The sequence below is a fragment of the Drosophila teissieri genome, chromosome X, assembly GCF_016746235.2.
Source record: "Drosophila teissieri strain GT53w chromosome X, Prin_Dtei_1.1, whole genome shotgun sequence".
Lineage (NCBI taxonomy): Eukaryota > Metazoa > Arthropoda > Insecta > Diptera > Drosophilidae > Drosophila > Drosophila teissieri.
Genome location: NC_053034.1, coordinates 18,552,628 through 18,567,332, shown reverse-complemented (window position 1 = coordinate 18,567,332; position 14,705 = coordinate 18,552,628). Strand labels below are relative to the sequence as shown.

At 42.7% G+C, this 14,705-nt stretch overlaps 1 protein-coding gene and 1 long non-coding RNA gene across 17 annotated transcripts in view; one reads left to right on the top strand and one right to left on the bottom strand.

The window, feature by feature from the left end:
• Window positions 1–14,705, top strand: part of LOC122623059 — a 131,131-nt gene that overhangs the window by 19,453 nt on the left and 96,973 nt on the right. The window lies entirely within an intron of this gene.
• The window catches only part of LOC122623049 (eye-specific diacylglycerol kinase), a 109,671-nt gene continuing 98,080 nt past the window's right edge, over window positions 3,115–14,705 (bottom strand). For 5 of the 13 annotated variants that reach the window (XM_043801952.1, XM_043801943.1, XM_043801948.1 and 2 more), the window contains 9 exons: window positions 14,382–14,520; window positions 13,080–13,283; window positions 12,185–12,329; window positions 10,375–10,774; window positions 10,123–10,303; window positions 9,065–9,489; window positions 8,709–9,002; window positions 8,424–8,650; window positions 6,220–8,344 (listed from right to left, as the gene is read on the bottom strand). In XM_043801952.1, coding sequence (XP_043657887.1) covers window positions 7,932–8,344; window positions 8,424–8,650; window positions 8,709–9,002; window positions 9,065–9,489; window positions 10,123–10,303; window positions 10,375–10,774; window positions 12,185–12,329; window positions 13,080–13,283; window positions 14,382–14,520 — 2,428 coding nt within the window. In that variant the 3' untranslated portion in view covers window positions 6,220–7,931. Of the gene's footprint in view, window positions 5,631–5,801; window positions 5,960–6,085; window positions 6,150–6,219; window positions 8,345–8,423; window positions 8,651–8,708; window positions 9,003–9,064; window positions 9,490–10,122; window positions 10,304–10,374; window positions 10,775–12,184; window positions 12,330–13,079; window positions 13,284–14,381; window positions 14,521–14,705 lie in introns of those variants that run through there. The other 8 variants (XM_043801955.1, XM_043801953.1, XM_043801954.1 and 5 more) reach the window with 8 other exon arrangements.

The following is a 14,705-nucleotide window of genomic DNA, read 5'->3' as shown; positions in this document are numbered from 1 at the left end:
AATCCCCAAGCCCCAATCCCCATACCCAATCGCAATCGCTCTCCGTGAGCGGCGGCAAGTGCAATCGCAATCGCAACCGCAGTTGTAGCCGCTCCGCCGCCGGTCGTCGCCGCTTTCTAAACGCTCTCCGCTCATCGCTCATCGCTGATCGCTCTTGGTGGAGCGGCAGCGGTACAGTGGGCTGATTTACTGGTTTATATGGCTAAAAGATGAGAACCATTACAATGGGGCCAGCTAACAAACCTGTAGAAAAAATCTTTTTAAAAAACCTCCCCTCCACTCAATGGAAAGAATATTATCGCTAGATAGATACAATCGAAATTCCAAGTTAATATAGCAAATATTTTATTAACCAAGTTAATATAGCAAATATTTTATTAAAAACAAAGAAAAGGTTCTATGAACTGATTTTAAGAAAATTGTAGATAAAAATATTCAATGTCTATAAATTATTGTTAAATGAGAGGTGCAGCAGCTTGATGCTAAATCTAAAGCTTGTTTGAGCTTCGCTTGCGATGACTTCAAAGTTGTGGAATGCTGTCAATAAATCTGCAAACTTACCCGATGACTTATTTCCATTTCCGACTATATATGCTGGTTACAAAATTCTAATAACGTATTTGAATTCTTGCTAATTCATGACTCATCCGCATCCCACATTCATTTGCCGATAAGACGGCCCAAAAGTATGTCATAGTTTTATTGTAAGCCCGCCCGAAAGGAAAAGGCAGTGGTATTGAGTTTGAAATACCAAAAAAAATTTTATTTTCCCTTAGGAGAGAGTCAGAAACTTCATATTATAAGCAATTTTGTGGATGATTTCGATCGTTTGTCCAATATTTTTGGGATTCGCTAGCGTAAAGTGTAATTCTTTTTTACAATTCTTTGAAAGTTGCACTTGGGATCTAAACAGAACTCAGAGATGAGCTTTGGGGTTCGTTATTGCGGGTCCGAAAATTACAATTTTGGTTGAGAGCTTAACAGGATAGACTATGGCTTAAAGAAACGATGCGATGCGATGAGTCTATATAACTATTGTACATCTATTTAATATTCGCGTGTGTGTGTGTGTGTGTGGTGTGTGTGTGTTGTGTGTATCTGTGTGTGGTCTGTTTGGGTATCTAAGTATATAATATACGAATGCTGCATAGCCAATCCAGATGCTAAACGTTCTCGACTTTCCCACACAATTGCCTCAAGCGAATACAGTTTGTTTTTTGTCGGTATTTCTCTTCCGATGTAGCTCGAAAAATTAATATTAAATTTTTAATTATTATCCCAGAAATTGGAGATTCTCTTATTTCATGATGGTTTTTTTGTTCTTTTTTGTTTTTTTTTGATTTTCCTTTAGGTTTGCTAAATGCTATTTCAATTTCTCTTTTCGTTTGTCTTAAGTAAAATTGAATCAAATTCCTCAGTGCTTGCAGTGCATATCGTACTTAGTAATTCATGTTGTCTATGCTTAGTGACTAATCCAAAAAAAGTAGATATATATTTAATAGGCATATATAGTACATACAGTAATCAGTAATTGGGGGTTATCATTAGTGTGTGGGACTTTCTTACAGCTATAAATATAGTTTATAGGATCTGTGACTGGTTGTAATTCGGTATATATTGTATGTACACTTTACAGTTAAGCAGTTTAGAACTCTTCGATAGAAATACTTTCAGACTTGCGTAAGTTAATAATTAAATGTATATATAGTGTATATCCAGGTGGAAGGGGGAATCCAAAGTCGTTGTCTGTCCAAAGTTTCGGTTTGGGCGAGGATCGAAATAAAGCGCGGGAGTTTGGAATCGGTAGAAAATTGGACTGAATTGCGTGTATTTACAGGGATGTTGGTGTAAATAAATAGATTACTTGTACACATATATATATTCCGCTTTATTACGTTATCAATATATGTATATATATATAGTATGCTTACTATCGTACAGTTAGGCATTGTTTTAGGTATATCGTTCCTCCATCCGTTTCTGTATCTTGACCTTTACAATTTTGGTTGCCTTACTTGCTAGGATTTCATAAGACTTGCGTTTCATTTTTCCATATTTTGTTCAAAAGTTGCACTTAAACAATTCGAAAAAAATATATACTATATATGTATGTCTATATATATATTTATATATACTTGCATATATATATAGCATCTATGTTGTTCCTATGTACACATCATGCAGTAATTGTTTCCATTTAGTGTTATCCTGTCGCTTTTTCTGTTTCTCTGTGAGTGTGTTTCTGTGTGTGTTTGTGTGTGTGAGTGTGTGGTGTGTATCCTTGTGTTTTTCAGTGTCTTGTGGATATCCAACTTCTACAAAATGCACGAAAATATATCCATAGTTTTGGCTTGGACCCGGTTGTTCTCCGAACAGCTGTGACACTTGGCTAGCCATTTTCTTGCATTTTCGCCCACGTCAGTATTTATTCCCTACTCTTCACTAATTCATCATCGTTATCTTTCACCATTTAGCATTTAGTCCGTCTAGATCGATAGATAGCACTCTCCTCGGTGACACTAAACTTATTCCGCCTTCCCGCTTAAATCCTTCAACTACAATTTCATTTTGAAGCCATTTTTCTATATATGTATATAGCAAATTGCGAAAACTAACCAAATTGTTTCGAAGTTTTGTCCTTACTTTGAATTTCTTATTGATTATCGGGATTTCAGTGTTTCGTTTCTTAAGTTTCGGTTCATAGTGAATGGTTTAGGGGGGATAGCAAACGCTTATTCGGCCTTCTGCTCGGCTCATTTGCTACAAAATCTCTAGATTGTCAATTGCTAAATATTCCTTACTCAATTCTGCTCTACTGCATATGGATTTCCAGCTGCGATCGCCATGGCGACGGGTGTTTAAGAATATACAAATTATAATAAGAAGTTAAAATAAAATTAAATAATAAATACATGAAAGTTAATTCAGTTAATTCGTTTAACTCCATAAAGCTAAAATACAGATATATTTAAATAATTAAAGAAGCTATATATCAAGTAAAATGATCAAATGCATAAAGGTTTGTACTCTTTATAATCAGTAAATATAGAAGCATAACTAGTTTAATGTTCGTCTTTTGATAGAAGCAACCGCCTGATACTTTGACCGCAGCTGAAGAACTCATTAGTTGCCGCAGGCGGTGTGGATTGGTGTTACGATTTTGGATTCCGGTTGCCCAATGGGTGGCACGTCTTATGGGGCGTAAAGGCAGCATGCCCGAGATCCCGCAATGCCCGAATCGAAAATCGTGGTTGCGACACTTCGACACCGACTGCGACAGTCTACGATGTGTGTGTGTGTGGGGAGTGTCCTGTGTAGTTAACAGTAATTTTTGCTAGTGTGTGCAATCCAAAACATGATTACCCACGCCGGAAGCGCGCCTCCGTGACCGGAAGTGGCTCAGGGGGCGGGTTGGGTGGAATGCAGGCGATGGCCCCCGATGGATCCAAACCGACTACGAAGATCCGAAAGCCAGAGCCATGGTTTTCCAGGAACTGAGCCGCAATTGCGATTGGACGGACGGGGGGGACAGGGCTGCATTCGGCCCAAACTCGTAAAGGTGATCGATACTTAATCGCTCCTGGGTGCCTTATTAATCGATAGTGAGATTTATCATTCATCGTTATCATTTATCGCTATAATCGTTAGGTTTAGCTAAGCCGTAAAAATGTGTGTTTTAGGGGAATCGCGGTAAACGTAATTGACTCGACGCTGTGATTAAAATTTTTTCAAAATTTGGAATCTGAGCAAAAGAAAATAGAAAACAGATAAATGAATAGAAAAAATAGAAATTCCCTCTACTGTACATAGCATACATATGTATATGGTTTGATTAACGGCTATATAATATTGTGGTATTCCATTATTCCATAGTTACTCTTTATCTGATAAAATATATGCATGCGCTTACACTAGGTGTGATTCGTATTACGTACGCCACAAGTGCTCGTGTTCATTGTTCTATTGTTGCTTTGTGTTACAAGGGTTTAAAGTTAAGGACTTCGGAATATAGTATATAGGATAGTTAAGATAGTCTTTGTGGCCGCCTGCCCCGCCTTAAAATCTATTATTTTTTGTTTTTTCCTCTTTTTTCCGGGGCAGGTTACCTTGTTTTTGGGGGGTGGACGCCTTTGATCGGCCCAAGTCTTTCGGTTTGAAACGCTGAGGGTTTGTTTGCTTTGGGGTGAAGGTCAAGTGGGTGGTATATCTATGGGGGTTGTGCATTCTAGTCTGTGCATCGGGACTGAGTGTGTGTGTGTGTGTGTCTGCGTGTTTGTGTGTGTGTGTGCCTCTGTCTGAGCGAGAGAGCTATAGCCGCTTGGGGTCTAGTGCGTCTCTCTTCTAATCGTGCTGCTGCTCTGCCGTTTTCATTCGTTTTTCTTTAGACAAGAGTATTCAAGTTTTCACTTAGCCTAGTTTGAATTCCAAAAGAAGTACATTTAATTAAATATATATAATATATAGACTACATATTTGCTTAGTGTGTCTCTGTGTGTGTGTGTTTTTGCTTGTTGGTTTTTATTTTTTGTCCTTTTTTAACTTTTTGCTTCAGTTAGTATTTCAGCAAATGCCCTTTGCTAATCTCAATTTCTATTTGCTCTCGTTCTCGTCCTCGCTCTCTAGTCCAATACGTTAATTAATTTAGATATCACAATATAATCATTTATCGTTAATCAATCGGTAAGAGAAACAAATGAATTTCGAATTTCCGCTTGCATTCGCTGCACTAAATATATGTATATATATTTTTCTTTGTTCGTTCCATCGAAAGGTAATTAAAAATTGAAATTTCGGACAAATGTTGCCTATCGTTTTGCTAGCTTCTCATTACAATAAATTAATGTATTCCATACCATCTGATCTCTCCAACTTACGCGCTAAATGTGTCGAGTGTTCTTTGCCTGTGTATGTATTTTCTTTGCTTAGTTTAAATTAGATTTTCTCTCGTACATGCTAACACAAAAAAAAAGGTTGCCAAAAAAAGCCATTATCATTATGCATTAACATTATTTCGTAGGGTGAATGCTTCCGCTGGATGCTCCACTTAGATCCGGGTCTGCTTCTCCAGATGCATGAAACGCTCTTGACCTAAGCGGCATCGCGTTTGAGTTTTGTGGAATGTTCATTTGATTTTGATTTGAAACGAATTCGGTTTCGTTCGATTCGATTCGGTTATTTACAAGACATTATCCATTGTGGTAGTAGTAGTAGTAGTAGTTTGTTTTTTCGTTTTGTTTGGTTGGCATAGAAAGGAGAAATTTGCAATGTTAAAATTACGTTCTTGATTTTGCGATTACTGTTTTACTGATATTCTCTGGTACTGTGATTATCGATTATCGGGTTTTCATTTAAATGTCTGATGCTGTAAGCTTGTCTAGCGATTGCTCTACTTGGAGGGGGGGATCGGATCGATTCGATTCGTCTAGTCGTCGAGCCAGCCGTCGACGGGCTGTGTCCCCTGCTTACTTTCCAAATAGGTGGCTATCTCGTTGGCGTTCTTGTTGAAGGCCACCATCATGGGCGTATTTCCGCCGGAGTCTAGGGTGTCCAAATGGGCGCCGGCGGCCACCAGCATCACGCAGATGTCGCGGCGATTCTGCTCGGCGGCAATGTGAAGCGCCGTCTGTCCACTTGAAGAAATAAGAAGCACCAAAGAGGGGGTTTTTGAAAGGTTGCAACTTAGAGAGAACTTTCAACTTGAATTTTTTACTTTCAATTTCCCAGTTTCATTACTTAATAACTTTCAATATCTATGGTTATTTTCTTTGTTACAAGTGAGAAGGACAACTTGAAGGACTTACAGCTCCTTGTCGGCCATGTTGATGAGGCGTCGTGTGGCGCTCGCGATGATGTATTTGACAATGTCCCTGTGGTTGTATTTGCAGGCGAAGTGCAACGCCGTCTGTCCGTTCTTGTTCACTGACTGTAGTGAGTATCCTTGTTCATGTAGTGCACGTAACTGGAAGAAAGGGTTGCAAGGGGGCACGTGTTATAAATATAAAACCACTAATTAGGATTATTCGGTTGTTCAGCTAATAATAATAATAATCTATGTAATTATATTTGGTTGAAAGAGTTAAGCTACCATATTGAGATCGCCGCTCTGGGCTGCTAGTAGTATGGCATCGGAAGTTTGCTCCAGTATAGGGCTATTATTCAAACGTTGTGTGCGTGTTTGTGTGTGTGTGTGTGTGTGAGAGAGAGAGAAAGAGCGTTTTGGCATGTGTGTTGGTTGGTTTGTGTGTGCATGGAAAAGTAGAGAAAACAAAAAGAAAATTCAAGCATCAGTTTGGTTTAAGATATATTCGATCGATTCAAATGTCGATGATACGAGAGATAAAGACGGAAAAGAGGACAGACAACGATATATATAGAGATAGAGACAGAGAGAGAGAGAGAGAGAGAGACAAAGACAGACAGAGATAGCCATAACAGACAGTCTAGTGAGTAAAGAAAGAGACGGATAGTTATACGGAATACCTGAATCCACAACCAAAAACATCTTCGTTGAAACTGAATAAACGATCTTTGTTGCTGCATGCAAAAGTTATACCACATTGTAAAGAAATTAGGATAATTATAAAATTATTTCAATTAAACCAAAGAAGAACAGGGAAAGATGCTGAGGATACAGAGAGAGTGAGAGAGAGAGAGAGACAGGGCAAGTGTGTGAAAGATGGAGGATATACCGTGGACCATGAATAAAGCGTGTGAAAGAGAGAGAGAGAGCGAGCAAGCGAAAACGTATTGCCAAACGAGCAAGACAGCTGCGAAAAAGGCCAATTGGCGGAGGAAAAAAAAAGAGAGAGAGAGATATATATAGGGAGAGAGAGATCGCTCCATGTGAACAAAATTTTGAATTACTAGTGCCGTCTCGCTCGGTTCGGCCACAGCTATTGGTCTCTTTTCTTCGCATGGAGTCTGAATGAAATGCTGAACGAATTGGGGGACGCTTTTTTACCTCTTCCACTTCATCACTTTTATGGGCTTGGAGCCAATTTGCAAATCCTCATCTTTGTGTGTTTAAAGTGTGTTTCAATTTGTAGTGTGTTTTATATATATATGTAGATGTATTTGTGTGTATTTGGTGTGTAAATTCGAAAAGAGATTCACAAATTGTTAGTAAGCAATTAAAGTAAGTGGATCACAACTAAAGTAACTATAAATCAAGTACACAACAAGCCCAAACTACCAGAGCACAATTTGCATGGCATCAAACCTACCCGCATATATTTTCAGTGTTTTTTCGGTATTTTTGTATTATTTGGTTGGTTGGTTAGTTGCAAGTTTGGTTGTTTGGTTGTTTGGGATGGATGGGATCGTAACGAATACGGTTTGGTCCTTGCTACGGTTAACTGTTGATGTAAGCCGGGATTATATACCAGATAGTTGCAGGAGTGCTCGTATTTAATGCTCTACTCACATGCGATCGTGGCAAGGACTAAGCTGTATTCGGCTCCTCGCAATTTCAGACTTGGACTTTTAGCGGATGTGGGTGTGTGTTTATGTGGTTGTACGTAGGTGTTGATGCGCACAGTTGCGGTCAAAATAATAGCACACAACTACTCTTCTTCGTTTATTATCTTTTGAATTTCAATCAATTTTCAGGTGTGTATTTTAAATGAATTTATAATTTTGCAAAACAGTTTTGTATATATATTTGTAGCTAATATCTATAATATAGAATGAGTGCTTTATTTAAACCGCATCTGCATTGCACCGCGTGTTTGTGTTAGTGACTAAACATGCAAGACATAAGTAACGATAAACAAAATGCAATGCAACGAACAAAAAGGTGGCCCGACTGCAACTGGCACCCCTCCACTCCGCTCCCCCACGCACTTGGATTGGGATTGTTCTGTGGCTCTTCTGTGGGTTAATGGGAGGAGGGTAAGGGGCTGGGTTAGGGTGGTTTCCCAGACCGAAGGAAGTCAGATCTCGACGCGACGTTTGCGGAAGTGGAGGTGAAGGAACATGCGCCTATCTTGGTACGGCAGCTGCTCGGCCACCTGCTGCTGGTAGAGCGTTAGGCGCTCCTGGAGCGGCAGCTCGTCCGCCGAACGAGCGGCACGATTGGCCAGCCCCGCCCCCGGTGGCCAGCAGCCAGCTAACAGGATCCTACCGGTGCTGCCCGGGCCGCGGCCCTGGGCCTGGTCCATCTGCCGCCTCTCGTTCTGTGCCTGCCGCTGCGAGAAGGCCGCGAAGGAGCGCTCCTGGTCGGGCGTCTGCGGCATGGTGGCCGCCTCGTGGTCCAGGATGTACAGCTCGTCGATGGCGATGTCGCAGATGTAGTGCAGGTGCTCCTGGGCACGATCGATCCGGAAGTAGTGCTCAGCGGTGCAGGCTGAAAGGGGATAGAATATATATATATACATAGGTTTGGAAAGTAAAGATTCTAAAATAGAATACGCAAGATGTCTTACAGTCGATGAAGCACCAATCCTGTGAGACCTTTGGATAGGAGATGGATTCCTCGAACTTGGTGTTGAGCATGTTGCGCACATGCTCCAGATCGCACTGAGATTCGATTTCGATTTGGCCCAGCTTGTTGGCCAGTTTGCGGAGCATCTCCTTGTCATAGTGGTACTGCTCGTACTGTTGCATGGTCACGCGCAAGATGTGCAGCTGCATCTTCTCCAGCGGATTCACTCTGCAATAAAATGTAGTTTGGTGGCCAGCTCACTGGTGCTGATAGTTCCGCAACTCACTGAACATCGCCGCGTCCGTGCTTCCTTTTGGACAGCATCAGTGCCTTGTTGAGCAGCTCGATCTCGATGACCGACGGCTTCACGCGACAGGCCTCGCCATCCACCTGCATGGGAATGGTCCGCTTGGTGATGATCCTAGCCTTGCGGCACTGGCAGATGCAGGTGCCATGCATGCCCGCCTGCAGCATGGGCAGCTGGTAGGTGGTCAGGCCCACCACCTCCATCAGTCCGTCATCGATCGATGGCTTGGAGGCGCCAAAGGAGTCGTTCCACGGATGGGTGCCGCCGCCATAGCTGCAAGGATAATGACTCAGCCGTGGATGTGCCACTCAAAATGTGACAACATTGCCACTCACCTGGGAATGTTGAGGAAGAGCACGGCATGGCAGCCGGCGTCGCGCAGCTTTCCGGTGAAGTCCTGGCCATCGCACTCGAGCGTCACCCACTGGGAGAGGTTGCGGTACTGGCGCAGGATCAGATCCTTGCCGCCCATCTGGCCGTAGTACATCTTGTTGCGCAGGCGCGAGTTGAAGCGCTCCGGATGGGCCTCGCGTGCCTCGTGGAATTCCAGGGCGATGTGCGCGTCCACGCCGAAGGAGAAGTAGTTGTTGATGACGTTCAGTGGGACGTTGGGCTTGCTGCGATCGACATGGTCATCGGTGACGTCATCGTTGGGCGTGACCTTCACCCGCCAGCGATCCATGAGCACGCACTGCGACATCCCGATTTCGCGCAATATCTTCCCGATCGGCTCGTCCGTGTAGCCCTGAAAGAAGATAGACTTTAAAATTATTGAGGCTTTTAAGTGTAATGATTCGAAGCAATATTAGGTCTAGATTACCGTAACTACAAATGAATTCAAGTTAAATAACTAATGCCATCGAATTTTCTACAATTGCTGAAAAGCTTTTGCTAGTATTACTTATAGAGTCAAGCGTTTCTACGCAAAGATTTGGAAGCATGTATGATTTGTACTACTTTTACCATAGAAAAATGCTTATACTTACTGTTGCACATGGCATTTCAATCAGTATTATTTTTATAGAATCTATAGTTCTAACAATTTACTTTTCAATCTTTCAAGTATTAGTATGTGAAAAGGCCCACTATATTTTGATTTGTTTCGTTACTTTACTTAGACTTTACTTTAAATAGGCTGGACTTGCGGACTCAAGAATTGAAGCTTTCAGTAGTTGTTGTGGCCAACGAGGCGTATGAGTATTTCTTACGACTCGAAATAAAATTGCTCATACGCAGGGTTGGCAGAACCAAAATTGAAAATTTATAGCTAACTAGTTTCTTAATAGTTAAACCTTAATCAAATTGTTACTACTTTTTTGCGAAGTATCTATTTAATTCGAAAAGTGGTAGCAATTGCAAGGCGTACGGCTTTCGGTTGTAGAAAATTACTCACCCCTCCCCATCCGAGAGCGCGAGCGAGATCGTTTCCGGTGCCCAGGGGCAGGACACCGACCGCCGGAGCTGGCTGGAGCGGCGGCTGGATTTGATCCAGGACGGATAGCACCCAGCCGACGGTGCCGTCGCCTCCGCACGCCAGCACCCGCAGATTGGGCGCCTTCCGGAACATGTCCAGGCTGCAAAAGTGGAGTATATAATAAAATATATAACATATATCACATATATGATTATACAAAAAGATACTCACCCCATTTTGGGGCCACCTTGGGTTAGATCGAAGACCTGGCGCGGATTGAGCAGGTGCTGGAACTTGCCCAGCAGCTTGTGGCCCTGATTGCCGCCCGATTTGGGATTAATAAACACAATGACCGGGATTACCTCCGGCGATGGAATGGGCTTCACAATGAACGCTCGCGGCTCCTTCTTCTCCTCCTTGCCCTTCTGCCGCCGCTGCGTCTGCTTCTTGCTCTTGCCACCACCGCCTCCTCCACCTCCACCGCCTCCTGCACCACCACCGCCAGCACCACCAGCTCCTGATCCCGAAGCGGCATTGTTCTTGTTGCTCACGCGTATCGACGACTTGAAGTTGCCCTTGGTCGGCAGCTTCACAATCCACGACGGCGGCACAATGATGGGCGCATAGTTGCCTGCACAGAGGGGGAAAGCACGGTGTGAGTAAGGATTTTACACTGGCAAAAAAGTAGTATAGGTTCCCTTGTTTATTTCCATGAATATTTGTGGCAAAAACACCATTTACTGTTCGAAAATTGCTACTCTTACGCTGCTTTTCACCCAGTTTGCACATAATAGATGACCAGGTTTTGGCCAATTGTGTGCGGAGAGTGTTTTGGAATTGCCAGGCGACTAAATTTAATTTGCCACCTTCGAGGGGCAGAATCAGATGGGAGAAATTGAAGCCCCAACATAGCCGGCATACCAAAGAGCAATTATGAGTGCCGCAACTTGGCCAAAGGCAGCTCCAAAGGATGCGAGCCCCGTTCAGTCAGACAAAGGACCTCACACCCAACGGCAGTCACCGCCTCGTAATTCTATTTCGCAGTGTCTTGTGTCCTCATCATCTCCGTCTCCGTCTATGTCTATGTCCTGTCTATGTCTATGTCCTTTTCTCGGGGCGTATAATGGTGTACGTAATGGTGTCTGTGGCAGGGAGAGTGTGTTAACAAGATGCTCATTGAGACACTTTACAAAAACGTGAACAGGAAGCGGTTAACTTGCCCCAGCTGCCACATTGCCACGCTGCCACGATGCCACACAGCCATCATTGTCATAGTTGCACACAGTTGTCAGAGGAGAGGAATTTCGCTCTTACTTTGTATTTTTCCATTTTATTTTCTGTACATAAACATCAGTGGGAGCCGAGGTGGCACGTTAGCACGTTGCAGCAATGACATTAATTGAAAATAGCATAGCTCTCTGGATATTTGAGGCTCCTTGTGGCATAAGGTGTTGCAAAACGCAATTCTTTTTATGGATTGCAAAATAAACGTTGCCCAACCGGAACTGAAGGTACCGATTCCAGTTCGCTTGAGATTTCACTTCTACTAAGTAGCTAAAGGTTTTATTGATGCATTTGAAATGGCGTTTTTCTTGAACTTTCTCCTTAAAATATTATTTTAATGCTTCTGTCAACGAATTGTTTTCTAAACTCATTTGTAGGGCCTCTACTTGTTGGAGAAAGTTCGCTCTGCTGATGGTGGTGATCCCAGTTGACTTTTCCCCGCAAAAACAAAGTATTTGCACAGAACGGAAAAAAAAGGTGACCCTTGAGGGGATCCCGAAACTATGCCACAAATTGTGTGCCCACCCAACCAAACAGATGGGAAAGGAATGGAAAATGAAAGGACATGGAAAGGACATGGAAAGGAAGGACTTGAAGAGGTCTAAAGGGTTCGGTTTTAATGCACAAATCTTAATTAAGTTAACGGACCGCAATTTATTTGCATGCACGTCACGTAATTAATCAAGAAAAAAAGGGCAGGGGCTGCGGAAAAGGGGCTAATGTGGGTAATGGTGGTAATGGGGGACAGACGACTCACCGAGACGACATTCCTCGCCGATTTTGGCCTGGTTAAAACAGGCCTCCTTGTTGTGGTAGATCTCGTGGCACCACGCACAGGCCAAAGCCACAATCTCCTTCGACCCAAATAGCTTGCTTTGCACCGCCTGCTTCATAGGAAAGAACTAAAGGGATAAGTGCATAACACGTAATAATATTATATGTAATGTCCTAGTTCCAGAATCACTCTATATATTTTTGTCACACAGAAGACGAACAAACTGATGTCGCTAAGGAATTCAAAACTTAATTCAATCAATTAAAAACTGAATGTAACGTTAATTGAAAAGTATATGTGTAAAAAAAGCATGCATACCAACAGAAGCGAACAATTCAAAGTGTGAAATTGTTTACTACTAACATCTTATTAATATTTATCCTGTTCTTGTCTTCTAATAGTTAACAGTACTATAGACAAATCAATTGAAATATTTGTTAAATAATTAAATTCTAAATCGTGTAAAACTGTGGCAAAAACCTAACCTTTTTATGTATTATTAAAATAGAGTAATGGGTATCGGTGTTTTCTAAATCTTTTACTTTTTTATTTTTTAGAATCTCTCTTGATTGATTGATTTTATTGTAAAGTGACAAATAAGGAAATATATTTTATGTGCTGTGTACTTTCTCTTGATTTCTGGAATGCATATGCAATATCTATTCTATACTTGAGTTAAATAAGCTACGTTTTTAGAATTTAGCCAGTAAAAAACCTCACAGAGAATCTGAGCTGCTATGTATTTGCTATTTGTATCTGATTTAGTAATGTATTTTGTATTTTGTATTGAAAACTCAACGATTTAAGTACGAAAGAGAAGAGTTAAGGAAAAGAACACACATAGTAAGTGGTGTAGTGGGTGTGGTGGCCAACCTACCTTGCCGCACTGCTTGCACTTGCCCTTCTCCAGCTTGCGGTGCACCCAGTGGTGGTGGGTGGTGGTCTGCTCCCGGTACTGCCGGATGCCCACATCCCGGTAGGTGGGCTTGCAGGCCAGGGTGCTCTTCTCGTTGACGAACGGAATGCAGTTGTGGTGCGCCACCAGTTGGCAGGCGGAGCACTTCATCCGCTGGCCGCTTTTCTGAAAGAGCACAGAAACGCAGGGATGAACGATAAGGGATAAGCTGCTGTGGTGGCTGGACACTGTGGTTTCGCTTTTCGCTACCTATCACCTGCAATTGAAACTCCCATATGGCTTCTGGGAAGCGTCCCTTTGTAGTGGCGCCATGTAATTAGTTTCGCGGCATTTCGTCTTTTGTTTGCGCTAATTAGCAAACTCCCACGCTTCAACAAAACCGCGTTCGAATGGCGACGCTGCTGCAAGTGCGGCTAACGTTCGCGAAAATGCAAACTTCGACAATTAATTGCTGAGGTTGCTGCGGTCTGACAGGTGAAAACGGATTCCCGCCAAAGGATGCGGCGCCTCAGGTGTCTGAAAGTTGTGTTATCCTTGCGCAAACTAAAGAAAAACCTTGTGCTAGTTGGCTTCCCTTTTGCCGAAACTGCATCTGCATCTGTAGCTGCAACTGTATCTGTATCTGCTTCTGTTTCTGCTTCTGTTTTTGTTCAATTGTTTTTGTTTTAACTTTAAGTAAGACACGCTTGAGCTGGCCAATTTCGCAGTTTGCCAAGCGAACGAAGACTAAACTGGCAATTAAAGATGCATTTTAATGGCTCTGTGCCATATATTTATACCTATTTTCTGCCTGATCTCGACTTTTCACCTCAGCCCACCTTAATTTATGGCTGCAAATAGATTGAGATAAGACAGGACTTGCCACAGCAGCAGGACTTGCCCCATGTGACTTAACATATATTCCTCGGCCCTTCCCCTTTCCCTTCCCCTTCCTCCCACTTGACAATGAGCCTGATAAAGTACATATTCTGTTGCTTTTGGCTGGTCGCTGCCCCAAAGTGATGACACGCCCATCGTTCTTGTCCAAAAAAAAAAAACTAAAGAGAAGTGAAGTGAAGCGAAGAGTAGAGAAGAAACCCTAGTATTTTTTCGCCTTTATTGCGTGAATGTTGGACGGACACGCAATAAATAAATTACGCTCACATGTCTGTAACCTGCCCTTCACTTCGAGCTTCTTTTGTGTTAATTGAATTGAAGGAATGCTTTTTGGGGGCGGGAGATTTCAATTGGCATTTGGCATTGCCGGGGACATCGTTCACTTACAATGCACTCCTCATTCAGGCAGCACAGATCGCCGGAGGCGGAGGTGGGCTTCCAGTAGTGCTCGCCCTGCACGGCATTCTCCGTCCAGTCGGGCACAATCCGTATCGGTCTCCGGGAGTTGCTGGCCGAAGCGGTACGCCTGCTTGGGGAGGGATAGTAATAGAATAGATTAAATAGTATAATGATGTGAATTACAGGAGTTGTTATGCTATTGGCATCGATAAGCACTGGAAACGTGGCTATTTCATTTTGCGCTTGATGGCTTTCCCCTTTCAAAACGCGAATTCTTCAGCATTTGCCATGCAGGCCACAGTTTGTGGTTTA